General features: G+C 36.6%; 2 protein-coding genes across 3 annotated transcripts; one reads left to right on the top strand and one right to left on the bottom strand.

Moving 5' to 3' along the window:
* Window positions 1-218: 218 nt before the first annotated feature.
* LOC123871776 (4-galactosyl-N-acetylglucosaminide 3-alpha-L-fucosyltransferase FUT6-like) lies at window positions 219-12,289 on the bottom strand. 2 transcript variants are annotated; one of them, XM_045915716.1, is made up of 5 exons: window positions 11,607-12,289; window positions 10,503-10,663; window positions 3,936-4,187; window positions 1,752-1,994; window positions 219-821 (listed from the first exon to the last, which is right to left on the bottom strand). In XM_045915716.1, exons 1-5 carry the CDS (start codon window positions 11,835-11,837, stop codon window positions 368-370), a joined length of 1,341 nt encoding a protein of 446 aa, XP_045771672.1. In that variant the 5' UTR covers window positions 11,838-12,289; the 3' UTR covers window positions 219-367. The 2 variants fall into 2 exon arrangements, with proteins under 2 accessions (XP_045771672.1, XP_045771671.1); XM_045915715.1 differs by having other exon boundaries at window positions 220-821; window positions 1,752-1,997; window positions 11,607-12,287.
* A 1,450-nt stretch (window positions 12,290-13,739) lies between these two features.
* Window positions 13,740-23,114, top strand: LOC123872196. Its single transcript, XM_045916372.1, has 9 exons — window positions 13,740-14,033; window positions 14,880-15,055; window positions 15,491-15,682; window positions 15,999-16,135; window positions 17,432-17,686; window positions 19,047-19,178; window positions 19,760-19,861; window positions 20,389-20,561; window positions 20,842-23,114. The coding sequence occupies exons 1-9, from the start codon at window positions 13,879-13,881 to the stop codon at window positions 21,683-21,685; spliced, it is 2,166 nt and encodes a 721-aa protein (XP_045772328.1). The 5' UTR covers window positions 13,740-13,878; the 3' UTR covers window positions 21,686-23,114.
* The last annotated feature ends 690 nt before the right edge of the window (window positions 23,115-23,804 follow it).

The raw sequence follows: 23,804 nt of genomic DNA, 5'->3' as shown, positions 1-23,804 counted from the left end.
CCTATATACTAATCTATATTAGTGCAAAATTTGACAGTATAATCTTTTGTAATAAAAAAAGTTATCGATTTTTGATCCGAAACAGGCCTCGATTTTCCATAGTGCGTTGCTGTAACCTATCAGTGGAAATTGAAAATTATCGGTTAAACTTATTGAAAGAGTTAAATAAAAAATTGAAAAACGTTTAAGTAAAATACAAGCTTAATATTTAACATTTCATATACAAAGTTTAATAAATAATAATACTGTTTTTCGTGTTATAAACTAATAAAATCCTTTTTACAAGTATGTTACATGATGATATCAGCAAGAAATTACACAATAATATAGTCTATTTTACCTTAAATCTAGGATGACGTGATTTAGTTTATTCTCGACATAACAACTTTGGGTCTAAAAAGAGGCTCAAACTATTTTCATCATACACTTTTTTCTCCTCATCATTATAATTCAAAGCTTCACATACCCTGCACAAGTGGTAAGATTTCGAGCCAAAGTAACCATGTTCGTTGGCGATTCTAAAATCGTTCCGCCATCGATGGAAGCTAAGAATAAGTTTATCATCTCGACTTATTTTGATCATATCATCTGCTAGCTTTTGAACACTATCATAATTATCTACGTGTAAAAATGAGTCGGGCGGTAAAAGCTCTTCACAGACCTCTACTGAAGGACCCATTATCACAGGTATGGCACCTTTTTTATAGGCGTGGAAAAACGACTTCTCAGTCAAATATTCGTCGCATTGCGAGTTCTCGAATACTAAATAGAATAAATATTTCGACATCAACTTGCAATCTGCTCTGAAATGTCCAGGACAGCTGAAACAAATAATGTTACGAGTATAATCCACACTAATATTATAAATCCGAAAGTGTGTCTGTCTGTCTGCTAGCTTTTCACGGCCCAACAGTTTAACCGATTTTGATGTTTAGTACACACTTAGCTTACATCACGGGGAAGGACATATTATGCTACTTTTTTATCTCGGAAAATCAAAGAGTTCCCACGGGATTTTTAAAAAATCTAAATCCACACGGACGAAGTGGCGGGCATCATCTAGTCCTTTATATAGGGAATATTGTTTCGGGGTTTTACGTGTGAAAGAAAAACCTTTTCTTAGTAAGTTTGAGTCGAGGTAAAGAAGTAATACGCAACCTTTTTTAGGTTACATCTACATTATGTCTAATTTGATCGGGTCCGCACGATTTGGTTTTCCTCTAATCTTCCCACAAATCCCTTTTTCATTCCTACTCTGGCTAGTTTGTTGAAAATGTATCTAATTCGTATGAATCTTGTCGGATTGACAAAATAGGAGATAACAACAATCGGAAACTTTATTTAAGGACTAAATTTCTACGTGTTTTATACACAGAGTAAACAAAATTTCTCCTAGACACCAGCTGAAACTACAGCACTCATGACAGAACCTTGATAACCTAATTCATATTTTTTGTAACTATAATATCGGCTGCCTCCAGTTTTAAGTCCCTATTTAGGAGATCTGGGATTCATTTCATTTCATTCTGTGAAATAAAATAGGTATCACTTGGTGTTAGGGTGAAGTAAAACATCGTGAGGAAACCTGCATGTCTGAGAGTTGTCCATGATGTTCGTTAAGGTCGGTCGGATTTGAAGTCGGTAAAACCGTACTTGACCCACGGCTTGCCTAAACCCTCACATTGTGAAAGCAGACTCGTGCTCAGTAGCAGGCCGACTATGGTTGACATAAGGATAAAGCAGTCAGTTACCTCTTTTTGTGATTTGACGAGCATTTTCCATACACATCAACAGCCATATGCTCTTCTAACTGATTCAAGTAATCCATCCTCCTGGATACTCCACAATTCGATATAAGGATTGCAACCAATACATCCCAGTTTTTGATATTCCAGTACGGAACCAATGTAGACAAAGAATCCTCCGTTATTGCACTCAATATCGGTTTTTGTAAGGGTATCGTTCGGCCGTATGGTACGGGCACGTCGGAATCGCTTCTGAAAAATATTTCCTAATAAATCAAAGCAAAAATAAGTAGGGTTTAGTGGTTGAGGAAATTGAGAATTTATTACAATTTGTTTTGTGTCGAAAAATACGGATTGTATGGTTTCAAGTGCGGGATTAGGAACAAAAGGTTTGATGTTTCCAAAACTCGAAACTTAGTAGAAAGTTGAATTTCCGCAGATTTACGGTCGAAATTAACAATCAATCCTTGCAATCTGTCGGTAATAGTTACTAAGTAACGTTATTGATTGCCAATGTATGGTATGTTTCAATAAATAACAATGTTGCTAAGTAACTTAACGAAAGATTACAGATAAATAGATCAACAATTTCGGCCGCTAATCGTCACCCGTTGGACTACATTTGTGACCACCTTTTAACATAAAGCTTAAAACAGAAAGCTGTAATTTTACCAGAGCAATAATTCCCCAATTAGAAAAGTAATAAAATTAGACATTTACCTATACATATTTTTACTTAGCCTACTTACTGTGAGAGTGTCCACTAGAAATATAACTAGCAGAGTAAGCTAAGTACCTATTTCCATTTGAAAGTTGATAACTTCCGCAATTTGAGTTATGCAGGTTATATTGCTGAGAGACATCCTACGTAAAATATTGTTACCATATCTGCTTAATAGTCTAACAGCTAACCCAATAGTTCGAAGGCAGACTTCACACACCTATGAGAACATGATAGATAACTTTCAGGCATACCGATTTCCACACGATGCATGTTTTGATTGATCGTTTAGCAAGTGATATTAACTCCGAAAAGTTAGACGTATTGAACCCTGGACCCCAAAATAGGAGGTTAAGGGCGGTTACGTACGCATCCGATCCGAGTCCGTGAAAATACGTTCCGAAATCCGAAGTAATCATACATAGAACTACTTGTATGGTAGCTTACACACTATATTCGACTTCCGTCATCCGAGTCATCGATTCGGATTGGATGAGTACGTAACTGCTCTGACGCTATCACCTTCCCTGATCTGTGATATTTTCCTTATTTTCCCTCCTATTTGCTACATCAAGAAAAAACACCTACCTACGTTAAATCACATAAATCTAAGGCAAGTTTCGCTTCTAGTTCTTCCTTGTAAATAAACAAGAACAAATATACAGATTTTATCAAAAGCAATCTTTGTAAACAACCCCGTATTGCAAGATGCGACCAACGCGATATGCCACACGGCGCCGAGAGTCTGTGCAAGGTAATTTAAAGACTGTCTTTTCTCTTAAGAACTCTTCATGGGAGTTTTAGAGCTCATTGTCGCGCTTATCGTGGTATTAGGGATGGCATGTGTACGAGAGAGTCTAATAAGACATGAAAAGTTCCAATTACGACTCGAAGTGGTCCGTAGGGTATCTATACTCGTACCTTAGTTTACTTTATAGTGAATTCAATGTTATGGGCACGGTAGGTAATTAATATTTTTTTAAAGAATATTAGCCATGCTTAATCATGACTAATACTCCCCTTTCCCCTCCAATTAAGCGTAAAGCTTGTACCAGAAGTGGGTACGACAATAGTGCAACGGGTGGGGTGTGAACTGCCGACCTTTCGGAATTCAGTCCGCTCCTCAACCGTTGAGCTATCGAGGCTTCAATTAAATTACTATTAGGTACCTAATACCTGAGTAATGAGATATTTATGTTAGTAGTTTGTGGTTTAGACTTGGCTAGGGTCCAAAAAAATCCATCACAACCATCCATGACAATACTCTACGTAGATAGTCATTGCTTGACATCTACTGATGGTCGATGACTACAGGAAATAGGTTTCTTGTTGGGATTTCAAAACTCAATGTGCCACTTGTACCTGCCGTTCCCGCCCTCTCCTAGCACAAGCTTAACGCTTATTTGGATTTAATAAAGAGTCATAGTATAGTAGAGTATAAAAAACTTTTTAAATTAAAAACATGTTACCTGTAAGTCATAGACCAATTGAAAATGTAAGCCAGCTCTGAAAGTTTGGGTCTAGTTTTAGCCATTGAAAACGAGTTGACCGGGGATTCGTCACTCAAAAATATCCATCGTTGGTTTCGATTCCTTTGTTTAACATTTGGAAATACGCCTTTTTGTATGTGGACGACCACAGCATCGGCTGTTGGAAACTCGTCATCATTCCCTGTGAATTTACAGTTCTTAACACTGCAATCGCTCAAAGGATCACTTTCCCTGAAATTACGTAAAATAAGTTAGGTTAGGTTAGCATTCATAGCGGCATGAGCCTCAATTTTTCAGTACTAAAATTACGTCTGACTTTAGTTGCATCAGGATAAAAACCTTGAATTGTCTTGAAGGTACCTGTTAGATATTAAAATAATAATAACAACAGATGCATGTAGCGTAAGTTTCATACACGTTTCATAGATTCTACAAAATGTATCCTCGAAAATAGCAACAAAAAAGTATTTTTTATGATAGCAACCAGTTGAATAAACCACGTTGCGTTGTGTATTTTGGAATATACAGCGAGCACTTTGTAAACTGAACTGTATATTTTATAAAATATCTAGCTATCGTATCTTCTGACAATACACTCACATGTTTTACAAGTGTTATCAATTAAACTCTCAGATAGTTAAATCAACCCGTATAATGCAATGTAAACCGGTCGGAGCGCAAACAGAAAGTGTCGCTTGTCGTTCCACGCCACATCGTCCCCCTAGCGCCCTCTTTTCAGTCTCCATGGAGGGGACGCTGACGTCATGACCACAGCATAACGACCAGCACCGGACGTGAGAACGAGGTGCTGCCAACACGGCCATGCTGCATGGTGCCCGCCCCGGGCACCCCACGAGTCGGGATAAAGTTACTGCAAAATAGACAACCGTTAACACCTCATTTACATTACATACTTCTAAGGATCCTTCCTAACTTCCCAAGGAATATTGCCCATTCATTGTCACTTATCACTTAACAATCATACGATAGCTTGCAACTTGATCAACAAGACAACTCCACCTAAAGGGACTTTGCCACACTTAGGAGACCAAGTTTGTCGTAGTTTCATACTCGTAAGGTTCCTAAGGAATATTGTACATTCGTTACCATTTAACACTTTACAATTATACTTCGCTTGCAACTTAAACAACTAGACAACTCCACCTAAAGGGACTTTGCCACACTTAGGAGACCAAGTTTGTCATAGTTGAAAACCACCTGCACTTAAAGAGCATTTCGCTCACTTCAGCGTACCAAGTTGGTGAAGACAACTTGCGCTCAAAGAGCATTTCGCTCACTTAAGACTATCAAGTTGCCTTCAAGTTCCAAGCATCGAAGAAGACCACTTGAAGACCACTTGCGCTTAAAGAGCATTTCGCTCACTTAAACGTACCAAGTTCGACTTCAAGTTCAAGCGTCTTATTTCTTAAATCAATTTCCAATTTATATTCATGGTACAATATTCCCAATTAACCCTCTAATATTTTATCATAGTTCAAGCTTCGTATCCCAATGTGATATCCATGGTGCAATATTCCCACTAATTAACCTTCCAAAATTTTATCACGGCTCGCTATATCAATTATGTTGCTATACATACTTAATTTTGAATAGATTACTCAACATAATACACAAAATAGCCTTGCCAACACGGTTTTTAATACTCCATGAATACTCTTTAAAGAATCAATGCATTAGCACTCACGATTAAAATCAGATCATACCTCTTTACTAAATCTCAAAGTTCTTTACTAAATTCTAACACATACTCAATGCCATAGCATCTTGTACCCACACAGTGCCCCGACACTATTCATCCACGTATGCAATCACCACACTATCTTTATCTACCGGGCATCAAAGCAAGGGATCACTGGTGCCTAGTTCATAATACAAGTTATTTGATCTCATAAGAATCTTATCCATTTTATTTTAACTATCAATGCTTTATTATTATAACCAGATCATTTGATTGTAAAGCTGGTACTATCAATGTTAACTTTAAATAATTATTATCACTTTTTAAACTAATCAATATTAACTGCAGTTATATTAATGATTTCACTAGTTCACTGCATTATTAATTACGATGGTTGGTCACCATTCACCAAATATAATCTTACAACCCACAAACTATTTTAATTCATGAATTACTCTAGTATCAAACAATAATAATAATTTCGGCCTTTATTATTTTCGGCCTGTCCTGATTATAGCACAGAATTGCAGCTGAGAGCATAAAAATATTGTATTTGTCTACCCTCTTATTGTAATCTTTTAAATGAGAATTTTCCAAATTAATAATACCCACTTAGCTATCTGGACTAGAATGTTTCTTTACTCAAGGCAAATGTCACAGCTTTTACCCAAAAGAGTCCACACAAGATACCACTATAATATATGTACTTAATAATTTGTAATATTATTAACTACAAACTTATATCAATATTATTCCAATTTGCATTATTAATGACGTACTTACTATAACTTTACAAACTAAATAAAGCTTCGTTATCATATTATACACACTACAATCTGTAATTAATAATTATTATTTGTTTCTGAAGCAGGTACCTAACAAATACAACGAAACTTTTTTGAACAGACAATACAGGCAATAGTTCTAACTCTGAAGAGAAATATTACTTTCATCGATACTAGTCTGTTTGTGTCTATTTTATTAAAATATAATGTACAATCCTTTTACCTTCGTACTAGTTCAACCTAATTGACTTGTGTATGTATACAAAACGGTTTTATGTTTGGATGGACAAAAAAAAATAGCTAAAATGCTTTCAGAGGTCAATGTGTATACGAGTCTACTACTATTACAGTACTCTTCTCGAGGATAAACCAAATCGGATCACTCTGTTACATTCCGTCCGAGCAAGTTATTACTCCCTAGTCAATAGGTAGATACCTTTAACGTAAAAATAGAATCAAAGAAATGTTAATATTTTGCAATTCTGCTTAAAATCCCTTGTATCAACAAAAAGACCTTCGGCTTTATCTTTAAAAATAAACCTTACGTAGAATTATTCATCTTGCATACCAAAAGTACGCCCTAATATTATTATAACGCTCTAGTCAAACTTCATATTGAATGTATGGTAAATTATTTTGACGATTCAAAAGCATTTGCAAGTTTACTTGAATTATAATCTATTCTATTATATTACATTATATTTTAGTCTAGTCTGGTCTTGTCTTGTCTATTCTATTCTATTCTCTTCTATTATATTTTATATTGAATATTATGTCGAAATTTCGATGGACACGCAGAATATACAAAATAGAACTAAAACTTCATATGTAAATAATCTTTACTGTAATAATTTAAAGTTATTATCTATCTAATTAATTATTTACGTAGGTAGCACTAAGATAAAACTGTAAGGTACTTATTTAAAACTGCAACAAAGGCTCTTTTTAAATATTTACTGTTTTAAGTAACCAGTATGATAATAATAATAGATGAAACAAAAGAAACAATATTTAACCAAAACTAAAAAATGGCTAATCCAAGAATGTTACTACAGTGTGCAAGAACTTTTGAATGAATAGACCTCAATAATACGATGATACGATATAAGAAGATTTTAATAACTTTGTAAAGCACTTTTTGTTTGTAAGTCCTTTTTAAGACTAATTAATTATAGTAGGACATAATTTGAAAGCTCCCATATAATTAATTCATAATTTTTGTTATTCGTATTTCATAATTTCGTAATTGTTTGGCAATTAATAGAATTGTAATATTACCTTTAATTATTTACCTATGTTGTACTTTGCAACGCCCTTGCGGGGCTTCATGTTGTAATATTATAAGTATATATATTTTTTTTTATGATGTTAGACATGAATGCAAATAAAGAAAAAATAAAGAATTACCTCTATGAAGATACGAAAATTCTAAATATAAGTCACTCGTACGCGCTTCAAACTTGTATTCTTATAAGGAAAATAATAACAGGATTATATACTCCCAATTATGCTTTAAAAGAAGAACAATTACGAAAACATCTCTTCCCTAAAACTAGTATTGTAAACGTATGGATATTATTACTTACCCACACAATTATTTAATGTAGATACGAAGTACTAGAATATGACATTTGATATCATGTGCGTAAGTACCTACCATTGTAAATGTAAATAGCTGTAATTCCTGATATCTAAAAGGACTTTTCTGCTCTTTATTGAGACATAAATGTTTTAAACTGAAATTCCTTTACTAACGATTCTGATATACGCGGACAACTACTTCCGGAATCTATGAATGCCTCATGACATGTGTCGAAAATATACACTTTTTATGATTTACCCTACCCCACATATTATTATGTAAGATTTACTTACAATACGAGTTCGGGTTTGGTTATCATGACTTATATCTGAGCTAACATTTCACTTGTTTGACTAACCTATGACACTCTTTGATTACTTTTACCACTACCACCATCACATTTAAACTTGTTCGTCACGTGAACAACCCACGTGTTTAATATTTTTACTATAAAAACTTCTATGTAAGTAACTAGCTCAATCGTCACTCGTTTTTAAATTATTATCGTATATTATTGATGCTACTATAATAATTGACCCACTATAATAGTTGACTACTTGAAACTAAAAAAAAAAAAGTTGACACAACCGTGAATTTAACATTTTGTTCCAAAATAAAATTCAAACAAATTAAAAATTAACCATTTTTCAAACACATTCCTTTAAATTTGAAAAATAAAAGACAATTTCGTTTACCAATCACTATTTCCACGCGGGCCACTTATAGACTGTACGCAATATTAAATCGTACCAGACTTTTACCTGATACCTTCAACTTAGAGTCTAGTAACGAATTATCTCACCTGACTATACAAAAGTTTGAGCATAAGATTGAATAATATTAAACCATATTCACTCAATATTTAATAATTATTCAAAGTACTCACAGTTTCGGTATCTTTACGAGATACCTTATTACGTTTCCATCGCGGCCGACGGTGTCCTGGCACTTGAAGACCTCTAGATGGAAAAAGTACGTTTGCGTTTCGACCGATTTTTCCTCAAAGCGTAAGTTACTACACACTTCTGATGTTATCAATTAAACTCTCAGATAGTTAAATCAACCCGTATAATGCAATGTAAACCGGTCGGAGCGCAAACAGAAAGTGTCGCTTGTCGTTCCACGCCACATCGTCCCCCTAGCGCCCTCTTTTCAGTCTCCATGGAGGGGACGCTGACGTCATGACCACAGCATAACGACCAGCACCGGACGTGAGAACGAGGTGCTGCCAACACAAGGTTCTTCTAAGATAGTGAATATAGTTCTGTTTAAGTTTGTACTTGTACCTTATCTGTCTATGTGCCTGCTTACGTAAACAAAACCATTTATTTTGTATTGTAGGTTTTATGTTATCAGCCAAAGTGTTTTTGGTTGCGATCGATGCAGTCTAGATACTGGGGTGGGCGGACGGATAAGATTATTAAAGCCATACCTATCTACCTACCCCGCGGTTTCAAAGCTTCATCATACCGGAAAAAACCGGCCAAGTGCGAGTCGGACTCGTGCACCTCGAAGATTCCGTACCCTATAGGTTTTCTTGACAGACACGACGGACGGACGGACGGACAAACAGATAACAGACAGTCAACAAAGTGATCCTATAAGGGTTCTGTTTTTCCTTTTGAGCTACGGAACCCTAATTAAATGGCGAGAAGGCTTTGTTGGGAAAATACTAACTAGCCACGGTCAAAATCTCCCACCGAACGAGGCCAAAGAAGTAATAAATTGTTAAATCGACAAAGCTGGAAGTCGAACCCAGGGCCCCCAAGAAGTTAATAGTCGAAACTGCACCGTAAGTAACGTAAAACAAACCCTAAAGGTTTTCGTAGTAATATTATTCACTCATCATTTTGTAGATATGACCTCATACCCTTAAATTTCGTGCAGAACAACACGGATGAAGAATAACATTAGAGACCACGATTATTATACTAATGCGTAATGAGTCATTAGATAAGCCGTGAATCTCTTTTTATACAAATCACTTAAAGGTATGTAGTAGGTAACTAGGTACCAACCGAAATGTAAAACAAAAAAGGATAATAGGTACCTACAGTGACCTCTACCTTACACTACTTGCCTTGAGTGCGATCAACTTTTTCCCCAAGTACAACCTCTATGTTTCTATCTCAGAATACGTAATCAAAGTCAAAGTCGAAATCATTTATTCAAAGTAGGTACAATTATACTCCTTTCGATGGTCGAAATTGTTAAATTTGTACGATATAGTGGTGATAATTAATTACGTAACTTAAAACTAAAGTTGCGAGGGTTCCAAACGCGCCCAATCTAATATCTAGTTGCTACTAAGCACAATCATACAGGTCGTTCCGAACAAAAGTTTTTGCGAGCTGCAACTTGTTCTTGCTAAAATCTTGACACCTAGTATCATAGCTTCATCAAAAACGATTTTCGTTTGAAATAGCCCTTCTGTTACTAGTTCAGATTTCAGTTCAATGCTTTTTCCCCCACCTACTAACCGTGTATCATTGAAACCATTCACGTGCCGGCTTTCCAGCCATTTCCAATACTTCCATATTAAAACTACGAAAGTTCGTTCCTGTCTTATTTCAATGTGTTGACTTGCTTCGCCTGAATTGTTTAGGAACATAATTGATCCTAAGTTCGATGTTCTCCATTTCTGAAACAATTGATTTTAATTTATCTTTCTATTCTCCTGAAACAGCAGACTTTTCTCAAAATCCTAGACTTTGTTTCAGGTTTCTAAAATGAAAAACGCTTTTAGTTACGAGCTAACTAAAAGTAAATACGATAAAAATGTTTGTTACATAACATCACAATTTAACCCATTGCCGGCTGAGCATGGGTTTCCTCTCAAAATGAGAGGGATTTAGGCCATAGTCCATCACGCTGGCTAAATGCGAGAGAACAGGAAAACTCTGAGGAATGCAGGTTTCCTCACGATGTTTTACTTTACAGGTATACTCACTATGGTATAATATATTTCAATGCTCGGTGATCCAAAGAAAACTGTGCTGCGATGCTCCGAAGTCAATCGCCGAGCATTGAAATATACGCCTTATTTTTATTAAATTCCATTGATGAATTTCAAATCCTCTGTCGTCCCATCCTGCAATGTGTGCAGGCCCTTACTATAAGACATAAGAGTAATAATCGATTTCTTAAAACGCACTTAACTCCGAAAAGTTACAGGTGCGTACCTGAAATCGAACTCCTAACCCCCGTAATAGAAGGCCCACATCTTTACCCCTTGGCTACCACCCCCTTACCTAACAATATCCACAAAATAGAAAACAACGGCTTGTTACATTGATGTGCATATTTTATTATTACAACATGTAGCCTTCTGAAAAGAGTGCCTATCTATCTATCTCGAACTGCTTTTCTATCTTACCGGCTCTTCTTAGTAGACTGAAATGTGTTTTTCAACCGGTGAAAAAGTTATAGTCCCATAAAGCAGACCTTACTCTACCCTGTTAGTTATTTTTAAGAGTAGATAATTATTTATTAAATATTATGAGTCGGTATAAGAAACATAACAACTAAATTCTGAAATTATAATCAAATTCAATCATTCCAGTAAAATAAATCTCCAAGCTTACCTTACGTTTTTCATTATATAAATCGATAATCCTTTTATGATACTCGTAATCACTGAGTCCATAGTTTTCGATTCGCACATAGTTCATAATATTATTATTATCACTTTTGTAAATGTATTGTAATTTAATTTCAGGCTTATAAACCACTAGTAAAAGTAAAAATAGTAACAAAATTATAATAAAGGGATTGAAAAACAATAATCTCTTTAAAATAGTACAGAAATAACGCATCTTAGGAACACACTCCACCCTTATTTAAAAAAAAGTTCAGTACAGAAAAATAATACGTAAATCACATTTTACTTATCGCTAATTTCTGTGTATATTTTTTTTATCTTTAACACAAAATATGAACACTCAACACAGTTCCGAGTGCCATTGAATGCGTAAATAAAATACCTCTAGTATATGGTTTTCCGGCCCGCCCGTATCGGTCTAGAAATAGGTAAGTAGGTATATATTTTGTACTTTATCACTATCGGGTTGATAAGATTTTAACTGAACAACGATGTTTCAGACTTTACGAACTGAAATAATAATTATTATAATAGTAGGTAACGATCCCGTACATTGAAATGACAATGGCAATTGGCAAATGGAAATCAAACCATACAAGTGTTTCCAAAAACCATTGTTTTCGAAATGTAAACCATGTAAACTTTGTGTGTCTTTATCTGTGAACAATAGCAGTTAAACAATAATAATTTGCATAACAATCCAAGGCCAAATATCACTTTTGTAAAATGGGTACTATGTCTACTAATTTTTAAAATAAAATTATGTAGTACTTTAGTAGTTGTATACCTACCAAGTTACTTATTCAAGCCTCTTGTGTAGATGATAGGTACTTTTGATTAGGTACTACTTAGATCACTTTTATAACAATAAGTTTACTTGAATTTAAAAACTAGTGGATAGATATGTATGTTTAATGTACTTAACTATATTTTTGGTTGATAAGTTCCACGCTTTACAATGAGCATTGCGCGGGAATAGAACAGGAATTTTCATATTCAAATTCTGGCGGCAGGTTTAAAATAACAGGAATAGACTCATAGACTATGTCTTTTTACTTTGTTAGTAGTTTTAAAGCTGTGAGTTCTAGCTTTTTCTATCCAAGATACGTATAAAATTAATAACTAAAATGTTTGTAAATGTGATCCACAATTTAATGAAAAATATTTTTTACAGATGAATAAATTATTATTTTATAATTTCTATCCATCTATTATAATATCGATTGGAATGTTTGAAACATTTCTAAAGTTACCCATCGGCGATGTTACTCGTCATCATCCTTCCACCATAGTGCAGAACGGCCTTAAAGGAGTGATATCCAGGGCTGTAAAATAAATTAAAAAAAAAAATAGTGCAGAACCATAGAGTAGGATATGGGGATAGAGTAGGATGTGGAGCTGTGCTGTGAAAGCAGAATTGTTTCCCCCTTTAGGGATTTCGCCTTATTTTAGGGCAAAACGACTATTAGGTAGATCGTACGATTTAGAACTTAGGTTGACATGGATTTAGGATAATTTTAGGGGATAGCTCTGATTTTTTGTCTAAACCTAATGTGAATAGGTATTATATTTTGTATTTCTGAGATTTATTTAAAAGGCTCAATATGGTTTGAAAGGGGAATGAAAAAGTTTTTTATTCTGCCTAAAATTAATTTTAATTATTATTATTATCGTATGGGACAGGAAATCATCATAACTTGAAAATGGCATGACCAAACCCTTCTTTATCACGAGATTCAAGATTAAGAGTCGTGAATCAATGATGTTAAAAACGTGAAACTTTAATTGTCTTAAAATAAAAATTGTTATAAGCAGGCTATTAGGGGAAAAAATTTAAACGTAGTAGTTAATTACATAAACAAACTCCTATAGAAAAGGGTGAAGCCAAAATTGTAAGTGAAAACATAGTCTATGGTGAAAACACTGCATGCAGCGTAGTGGTGCGGAATTCCCCTACATTTTGCGAGTTTCATTCATTTGCATCATCCAATCCAATTTCTAACGTCACTCTTTGTTTACCTTTATTTAATGTCAATGTCATCCAAAAATCAAAAGTGATCAAAATATTCCATGATCCCATTGTGAAACCAATGAAACTTAAAAAGTGCGCATAATTTTAATTTCTTGCTTATTTAAAATTAAATAACACCATTATATACTGTACCTCACCTATGTTTGTAGCCGAAAATCATAATATTGGTGATATTGTTTTTATCCTTCTTATTATCTTTGTGTGAGGTGTGCGAGTTAAAAACATGACCGAAAACAATCATTTATCATTGGAACCATCGCAAATGGAGCTGGAACAGATCATGCAAGATGGAAACAATGGAGCTGACCCACCAATTTTATCACCAGTACAAATCCAACAAGAATATTTTGAAAATCTGCCAGACTATGATTGGGTCAAGTAAGAGTTAACCTTTATTATTTTCTACTGTCTATAATTACAGGTACTGTCTACAGTTTTACTCATGATGAATATGGTAAAATATGGGTTTAGAGTTAGAAATTGGGTGTTTATTATTTTTCTGAAAAACTGCTAGGCTAAAGTCATACAGGGAGGAGGAACCCATAAGGGGATCACTGCAGTAGTCCTCCTTAAATTTAAACACTTAACTATAGGTCCAACCCTTAAATTGTGAAAAAATATCAGCTGTTCCATTATTCTTTATTTTATTTGGCAACCAAAACAGATTTTTTTAATAAGTACATAAAAATGAAATAATCAACAAAACTGTTGATTTTTGTATGGAACAGCTGATTTTTCTACTGCTTTTCTGAATGGCCCTGTATAGATATAGTATCAGAGCAGGCCCTTAGACATATGTTAAGGTTATAGGTCACCAGGTGAGGCTGCTGCTTTTTTTAAATTGTATGTCTTGTTAAATTAACTTGACTACCAATAAACAAAAGCTTACCTACCCACTAAACAAAGCTTTACTTGATGGTATTATGTAATTTATCTATGGTGTAGAACAGGACTTGCATAGATAATATTATAACACTGTAACAAAAATTTAACACAGTAGTGGCTTGAGTCACTATGTTGACTATATGAATAGAATAGAATAGATTTTTATTCAAATAAACTTTTATAAGTGCTTTTGAACTGTCAAATAATTTACCACTGGTTCGGAATGCAGTTCCTACTGAGAAGACAGCAAGAAACTACATTGTAACATGTTACAATATGTTCAATTGGTATGGCTCAGCCCCCAGCACAGTGATTAATTACACAACCTTTTCATTTTAGGTATGAGCTCAGCAATCGAAAATACTTGTTGCAGAATATAGCATTTGCCTTGTTTGGGGGTCCAACCTCTGAAGGCGATATGTTTGATTCATCTTTAGAGAATGCTCATCTAGAAGGCTACACTTCGAGACAGAAAGAACGGGTCATGAATGTGTATGATAAATTATGTGAACAGAGTAAGAATAATTTCTTAACTACTCTCTCAGCATTGCTGGGGCTTTCAACAGTTTCAAATAATGATGGGAGCTTTTAGGATAATGATGCTGTGGTTCCTAAATCCTACTGCATATGACTGGACTAAGCTTGAAATCTATGGAGTATACTTTGACTTTGTTCATACTACTTTCTGTCCTGGGATTCTTTTAGATGTATGTGAAGAATTTACTCAAACTTAAGACAGTTAAAACAGATTTAGTCTTGTTTAAAGTCTGAGCAAAAGTCAAATTACACTCTATACATCTCAGCCTGGAAGCCTGTATATGATTGTGACTTTTATTAGTTCTTTTTTAAATAAAACTACATTTAATCTCATATTTCTTCAAAATTAGTACACTATTTTTTCTTAACCACTTGAGATTAACAAAGTTAACTTTTAAATGTTTTTGTTTTAGGTAAATATTCACAAAATGATGAAGACATTTACATGTCTGTACTATTAATTGTTTGTGCAAAGCCAAAGCCTGTCAAATTTTACCAATTGGAACCGTCCAACCATTGGTTAGACTTGCACCAACGTACTGATACTGATATTTGGTGTACTGCTGTGTTTCGAGTCAGGAAATGTATTCCTACAACTGTTGGAGGTAGGTGTTGATTTGATATCAAGAACATTATATTCCTTTGAAAATGAAGGTTCCTCGATAAAAAAATGGCGGCTTAAAAATAACTGTTCAGTTTGGCGCCCATGTTTAGCAGAACTGAAAAGATCTGAGTTATTCTCAAGTTGCACCTGAAGAAGTTTATTCAAATAGAGTGACTAATTTCAATATGCAATAAATAGTACATAATATTCTGGGGTTTCTATTATTAGTGAGTATTAGTGAGTAGTGTCAAAGTTTACTAACAAAGTAGATATTATGATAATATGTGATGCCTCATAAGATTTTGTTTGTGTTTCAGCTAAAACATGTAAAGTTTACGTAGACGAAAACGCAAGAGTTTATCAGGATTGGGATTCGTACTTGACTAACAATACACTGCCCAAGTGTGTTCTCATTGCCCCACAAGACGGGGAATATCAAGGTGTAATACAAGAGGTAACTTTTACAACTTAACAATACCTATACATAATAATACGGAGTATGCGTAAACAACATTCGATATGCTGACGATACAGTACTGATTGCTAATTCTGCCACCGGACTGCAACAGCTGCTTACCGAAGTATCAAGAGCGGGAGAAGCTAAGGGCTTATCAATTAATGTCAGTAAAACGAAGGCAATGTTGATTTCGAAGAGGCCTGAAAGTCCCTTCCGTCTGGAATTGAGGGGCCAGAGCGTGGATGTGGTCCCGAAAATGAAGTACCTGGGTAGGTATTTCACTTCGGATCTGGATCACCTACAAGAAATAAAGTGCCGTATTAGCCAAGCCAAAACCATGTTCCACAAGATGTCCAAAATCCTCTGCAGCAACAAAATACAGCTTGAGCTGAGATGCCGCCTTGTAAAGTGCTATGTCTGGTCCACCCTCTTGTATGGTTGTGAAACTTGGGTTCTCAAAAAGGAAGCAACTAACCGCCTACAAGCTTTCGAAATGTGGATCTACAGGAAAATGCTCAAGATAACCTGGAACAGTTTTACACCGAACACTAAGGTACTGGAATTGGTCCACAAAGAGAGAGAACTCATGTCCACCATCATGCGAAGGAAGCTCGCTTTCTTTGGGCATTTACAGAGAGGAGGACAATTCTCATTCCCAAGATTAGTTTTGGAAGGGAGAATTGCAGGCAAAAGAGCTCAAGGTCGCCAAAGACGTAAATGGTTGGACGATATAAGGGGGTGGACAGGGCTTAGTTACCCGAAGTTGAAAGAGGCGGCTTTTAATAGAGAAGCTTTTCGGATGATGATCGCCAAACTTCGTTTCGAAGAAGGCACGCGATGATGATGATGATGAATACCTATACATAGTTAATAGGGAGGATGATTGTGTTTTTTTCATTATTTCTGTCAGAATGTTATGTTACCCAATGTATTAAATAGAAAGGATTTAATACATTATTATTATTGTTAGCCCATACTGTCCCAATACTGGGCAAAGGCTTCCCTTTCTTCCTTCCACCTGTATCTTCTAGGGATATTTGGGGCCAGGCCGGTATATAGGTATCGAGTTCGTGTCGCCAGCGATGTCTCCGCCTGCCTCGACGTCTTTTAATACATACACTAAAAAAAAACAATTATTAAAATTGGCTGGTAGAACGTTGTCAAATCACAAAAGGATTGCACGATATTAGACCAATATTTAGGTATACAAGAGTTAGTAAAATGTTTCCATGAAAACTAATCTTCCTCCTTAGAATATGAATTACTGTTTTTCATTGCAATTTTCTTTAACAGGGAGAGGATACTTTTGCAGTCAAGCTAACAGTCGCACCCTCTGCAGCACTAGGCCTCACCGCAAGGGTGCTAAGTTCGGTGGACACAGCAAGCACAGTGGCTTCGATAGGCGCGGTGGGGGTGCTCGGAGTGGCCGCCTTCACGCCTATAGGCCCCGCGGTGCTCATCGGAGCGACTGTAGCAACCGTCGCTACGGGGATATACGGCCTCGTGCGATCCTCTCTGCATTTACACGACAGGCGTGTGCATGAACAGGTATTTATTTATTACTTCCTACAAAACCTAGGCCTCACCGCAAGGGTGCTAAGTTCGGTGGACACAGCGAGCACAGTGGCTTCGATAGGCGCGGTGGGGGTGCTCGGAGTGGCCGCCTTCACGCCTATAGGCCCCGCGGTGCTCATCGGAGCGACTGTAGCAACCGTCGCTACGGGGATATACGGCCTCGTGCGATCCTCTCTGCATTTACACGACAGGCGTGTGCATGAACAGGTATTTATTTATTACTTCCTACAAAACCTAGGCCTCACCGCAAGGGTGCTAAGTTCGGTGGACACAGCGAGCACAGTGGCTTCGATAGGCGCGGTGGGGGTGCTCGGAGTGTCTGCCTTCACGCCTATTGGCCCCGCGGTGCTCATCGGAGCGACTGTAGCAACCGTCGCTACGGGGATATACGGCCTCGTGCGATCCTCTCTGCATTTACACGACAGACGTGTGCATGAACAGGTATTGACTTATTTACTACTTCCTGCAGCAATAATAAAAGCTGAGATCACTTTTTGCTGAGGCTTAAGATTGAGCTAAAACGAGACAGATTTATGTGAGAGATATACCTCTGTCTCGTTTTAACTGTCTTAAATCTAAGCAAAGTCAGAGTGGGCTCTATATATGTCAAAGAATTTTCAGAATCGGATTAATGTTCCATAGATTACCTCCTACATCCAAACTTACAAACTCGATATACAATATTAGTGTAGATGATTGCGTCATGATTGAAAATAATATACAAATTGAATGGAAATATAATTACCACGGATGTGTGAGATAGTGTTATTGACGGGATTGCGTCATCACTCACCATACTATCAACATAATCACAAAGATAAATCTATACTCGTGCGCTTAAACCCACTATCATTAGTAAGTACATACTTACATATTTTCTATTAATAGTTAATCATGATTAAGCCATTTCCGCTCCACTACTGAGTACGGGTCTCCTCTCAGAATGAGAAGGGTTTAGGCCATAGTCCACCACGCTGGCCCAATGCGGATTGGCAGACTTCACACTCTTTTGAGAACATGGAGAACTCTCAGGCATGCAGGTTTCCTCACGATGTTTTCCTTCACCGTTAAAGCAAGTGATATTTAATTGCTTAAAACGCACATAACTGAAAAGTTAGTGGTCCGTGCCCGGGATCGAACCCCCGACCTCTGATTAGTAGGCGGACGTTCTAATCACTAGGCTATCACAGCTATTAGCTAATAATAGTTAATACAGACTTATATTTTTACTAAAATCAAAGATGTTTGTACAATAGGCGGCCTTATCGCTTAAATAGCGATCTACTATTGGCTGAAATTACGATAATGATGTATCATAGTAATATTCTTTCAGAGTATAAGTCCAACGGACGCGGAGGCGCGCGGCAGTTGGCTGAACATAGCGGCGTCCAGCGTGGGGCTCGCGGCCGGCGCCGCCAGCGGCCTGCTGTCCAAGTCCGCAGCCGCCGGCACCAATATGACCAAAGTGAGTATAAACCATAAAATGAATGAATGAATGAATGAATATACTTTCATTGTACACCACAAAATTAATACAGAAAAAACGCATACAAATCAAAACAAAATATAGGCAGGTAGGTGCAATTTGGCGGCTTTATAAAATATTATAAAGGCGAAAGTTTGTGTGTATGTTTGTCAATCCTTCACGCAAAAACTACTGGACGGATTTGGCTGGGAATGGAAATAGTTATACCACGGATTCGCACATAAGCTACTTTTTATCCCGGAAAATCGGAGTTCCCACGGGATTTTTAAAAACCTACATCCACGCGAACAAAGTCACGGGCATCAGCTAGCCCACAGATATGCGCATACACATTTAGTTCACTGGATAAGATGTGCCATAAAAAATAACAGTTATTTTTATGCCGATTTAAAGCGTCCCACCGAACGTGCCGAGAATTCAATCGTTGAGACCAAAGAAACGTCACATAGGTATGAGTGGCAGAGACAACACTCTACAAAGCCGAAATCTCTTTCTAAAGTTCGATGTACAATATTTCCTGCCGGGCACTGTACGTGTGTGTTACGATTTGTTATTTCCAGACGGGGCAAGTGTTGGCCGTATCAGTGGAAGTCCTCCGACACGCGAACTTAGTCACTGGCGGAGCCGGCGTACTCAACAGTTTGGTGCATATTATACTTAAGGTAAACTTCGTATTCTCTTCTATTCTTCATATTTTCTAGGTAAATACGTCCCATCTTAGGCCACGTTATCACTTTCCATCAGGTGTGATTGTGGTCAAGCGCTTGCCTATAATGAATTAAAAAAAATTTGTTGCTATTATAGTCATCATGCCCTAACGGTGATAGCCTATTGGGTAAGATTCCTATATGGGAGTATAGGGTTCAATCCCGGGCATTCCCAGGCTCCTAATGACATATGATGATAAAAATATGACTTGCTTTATGGAATACATCGTGTGGAACTCTGTATGCCTGAGAGTTTTCCGTAATGATCTTAAAGTTATCCAAAGTTCGCATCCGCATTCACGTGGTGACCTATAGCCTAAAGCCTAAACCTCTCTCATTTTCGCGGAAATTATAGGGCATGTGTTTATTGGCTTTAACAATTCATCACTTGAATTTGGATGTTCAAAAAGTATACAGTGGCACCTATTTTGAGTAAATGGCTTTGAATGACTAGACTTTGAAAATATCTGGTTTTTTTACAGTATCGCAAGCACGGAGAAGCGCCAACAACGCTAGAACTGTTCCAATTCTCAGCAGCAACACTATTCTTCTGTCACGCTGTAGTGTCCAACCGCACCGCGCAAAACATCATCGAAGACGCGCAAGCGAGCACCATCAACGAGTATCGCTCCACTCTCAGGAGTAACAGGCACAGGTTAGTAGATCCACTACTACGCAAAATATTAATGTTTATTCTGTTGACTTCTTTGTCTAACTTCTCTCCGTGGATAGAGGCACGGGGTGGAGTAAGGCGTTTATGTTTTTCTACCATCAATACTGATATTATAAATGGGAAAGTCTGTTGTCACTTTTCACAGTTCGCTTAACCGATTATTTTTCGTTGTCTTGTCCGTGCTCAATAATGACAGATATTTCGCGAATCTGTGCGTGACCAAGGTAGCAAGGCCTTGAAAATTCCTTGTTTTTTTTTTCAGAAAAATGTTTGACAAAATCAGCGCTGAATCCCGAAGAGTCCAAGGTGCCGTTCAAGGTAACACCGAAGTCATACGAGGGATCAAGAACATCTTGAACAAGGACCAGTACTTTGCGGACGTGCTCAAAATAAATAAAGATATAAACCAGCACAAGCTGCGCATCTCGATGACGGCTGACGGCCAAGTGAATTTGAACTCCATGCATAAGTTCAATCCTTCAGAATTGTATAGTTTAGGGAAAGAGGGTAGGACGCAATTATTCTCTTCCCTAGGCCCGGCGTCCGTGAACACGAGTAACGCGGCCACTCGTATAGCACCGTCCACTACAGCTGTGACAGGTTACATCGATAGGGAAGAAGAACCAAGAGGTATGTTAGTAGGTATTCACCCTGGAGAAATTATTAGAATTGGTACATTACTAGTGAGAGTTAGCGCTTCCGGTGCTGAAAACGTAGCCTTGCTCCTGGAGAATCTAAGTCAAGACGTCTACGCAAATTTAATGACGGTTGCCTTCAACGTCCTATCGAACATGGTGCCCGAGGACATAGCGAGGCTGAGACTCTTGAGCCCAGACGAAGACTTGATCGTTCAAATGGTAAAATTCGTATTCAACTACCTAAAACACCAAAGGCCGTTGGGAGATCCGAGTCGGGAGACCGACAACGGTGTGATGGTTGTTCTCGCAGAATTCTTCCAAAACGGCGTCGTACGCCAAGAAACTATTTTACACTTAAAGGATCAGCTTTTAAGATGGGTCGATCGTGAAATGGATATAAGGAGACAGGAGTTTCCAAACAAAAAAAGCGTCGTGTGCGCCAAATGTAACGGAATCTTATTTGTGTAATTTAAAAGTATATTTGCTGTCACAAAATACACAAGGTCTTAAGCGCACTTACTTTTGATAGTTGTTTATCCAAAGTAGAATGAAAGTATTCATTAGTAGCCAAAATATTTGTAAGAAATGTAATGAAATATTACAAGGTATTATCGCAAGATACAATTATGTACTCTAATTAATTGAAACATATCACAAATTTACTAAAATAATCTTCGGATGCCATTTATGAATATATTATTATGAATAGTCCAATAAGCTTAAAATGTAAAGATGGTTTTGTCTCAAAATTTTCCATTATTTGTGGTATATTTTGCATATTTTCTTTTGGAAGATTAAAAGTTATCAAGTTGAAATCAAAATCAATCAATTGTATTTTTGTATTATACTCATGCGTCTTGAGTCTCTATGCGTTCCAGTTTTTAACTTATTTTATTTCTAAATAAAATATATTTTAATGTTAAGAAAAATATCCTATTAGAATAATTATATTAATACTTAATGTACCTATATTTTGCCTTAGTTGACTTAAAAGGAAATCAAATTGAAGAAAACTCAGAGAATAGTTTAAGCGATGCGCTCTAAACGTTCTAAAGTTCTGTTTTTCAGTTGTATCACGTTTTCATTGTTAGTTCGCGGTAACCTTGAGCTTGCTCAAAAAAACTGTAAGACATGTGAATGTTTAACACGTCGTCGTAAGCGCCGAATGTCATTACTTGTTTTGCTGAATATCCGTTCGCCTTTCAGACAATCGGGTATAGTCCGTACAAAATAACTTCTCACGCGCCATAATACTCCGAGTCAACTGTCATGTCTAAAGCACGGTTCACCTTTAAAATAAGGGCTAAATTCGTGCTTTTGCATAAGTTAAAATGGTGCGTGAGCAGTTAATTTTACCTTTGATAAATGTTGAATAATATCTCCATGTTTTTAAGCATTATAAATTGTGTGATAGATTTCAAGATCTAATTGAAATATCAAACAAGTTCCTGTTCAAAAAATTATACGACAATGCAAAAGCAGTTCGCAGAGTTTTCAACATATTTCTGTGTAAATGTTTCGTCAGTGCAAACTCACAGTAAGATTGTCCAATGCGCCTTGCATAGCGTGTCGCTTACGCGTTTCTGCGAGAAATAATTTATTTGCTTTTTAGAAAAGCAAAGAAAAATTTGTTTATTTGTCTAACGTTTAAAATTTCGTCGGTCGTTTTCACTCGCGTAATCTAAACCAAGAATCTGGACGACTCTGTGATATGAATAATTTACAAATCAATGTATTCAAGTATATTTTATAAGAATATTTACCAAAAAAAGTAAATGTAAAACAGTGCCTTGCACCTTTAATATTATGCACATTATTATATTGATTTTTGTTATGGGCTTTAAAATTTTTATGTGATTGTAGTTTAATAATGAAATTAAATTTTATGGTAAAAACATGTCTTTTTTTAAATATTACATAAACATTTTATGTTAATGCCTGTTAAGTCGTGCACGTTGAAAAAGAAAACCGACCAAGTGCGAGTCGTCCACCGAAAGGTCCCGTAGGTAAGTACTTGGAAAAACCATAACTATAAGGTTTTTTTTGGTTACAGGGTAGTTAGTGGTCGCATAGTGATTCTTAGTGATTCTTCATGATATTAGCATACATCAACATTAATTAATGTTTTATCTTGATGCATGACGGGCGGGACATACTCAAGCGAGATGCATAGTGTGAACGACCATGCCGAGCATATCTGTCGATTATACAGGGTTCCAATAAGGAATTGAACCCTGGACCTTGCTTGAAAAGAGAGCACTTATTGCCACGCTAGAAAAGTCATCACAACTATCCTTAGGTATTCATACAATCTACGTTTAGTCCGCCACAGGTCGAGATGGCAATCGGAGTAGGGACGCCCCGCGCTAACCCGTTGCGGGATAGCGCGGGTGGCGCGGGCGACCCCAGCCTCATACCCCAATTGCCATGTCGACCTGTCTTTTTTTTTTTTATTCACTATAGGTAAGCGCTTGACCACAATCACACCTGATGGAAAGTGATGATGTGGTCTAAGATGGGACGCGTTTACCCAGAAGGTGCCTATTCACTCTTGTTTTAAAGATACCCGGATTGTAATTGGTAGGAA

Source organism: Maniola jurtina, chromosome 14, assembly GCF_905333055.1.
Source record: "Maniola jurtina chromosome 14, ilManJurt1.1, whole genome shotgun sequence".
Lineage (NCBI taxonomy): Eukaryota > Metazoa > Arthropoda > Insecta > Lepidoptera > Nymphalidae > Maniola > Maniola jurtina.
The sequence above is the reverse complement of the archived record's forward strand: the minus strand, read 5'-3'. Positions and strand labels throughout refer to the sequence as shown.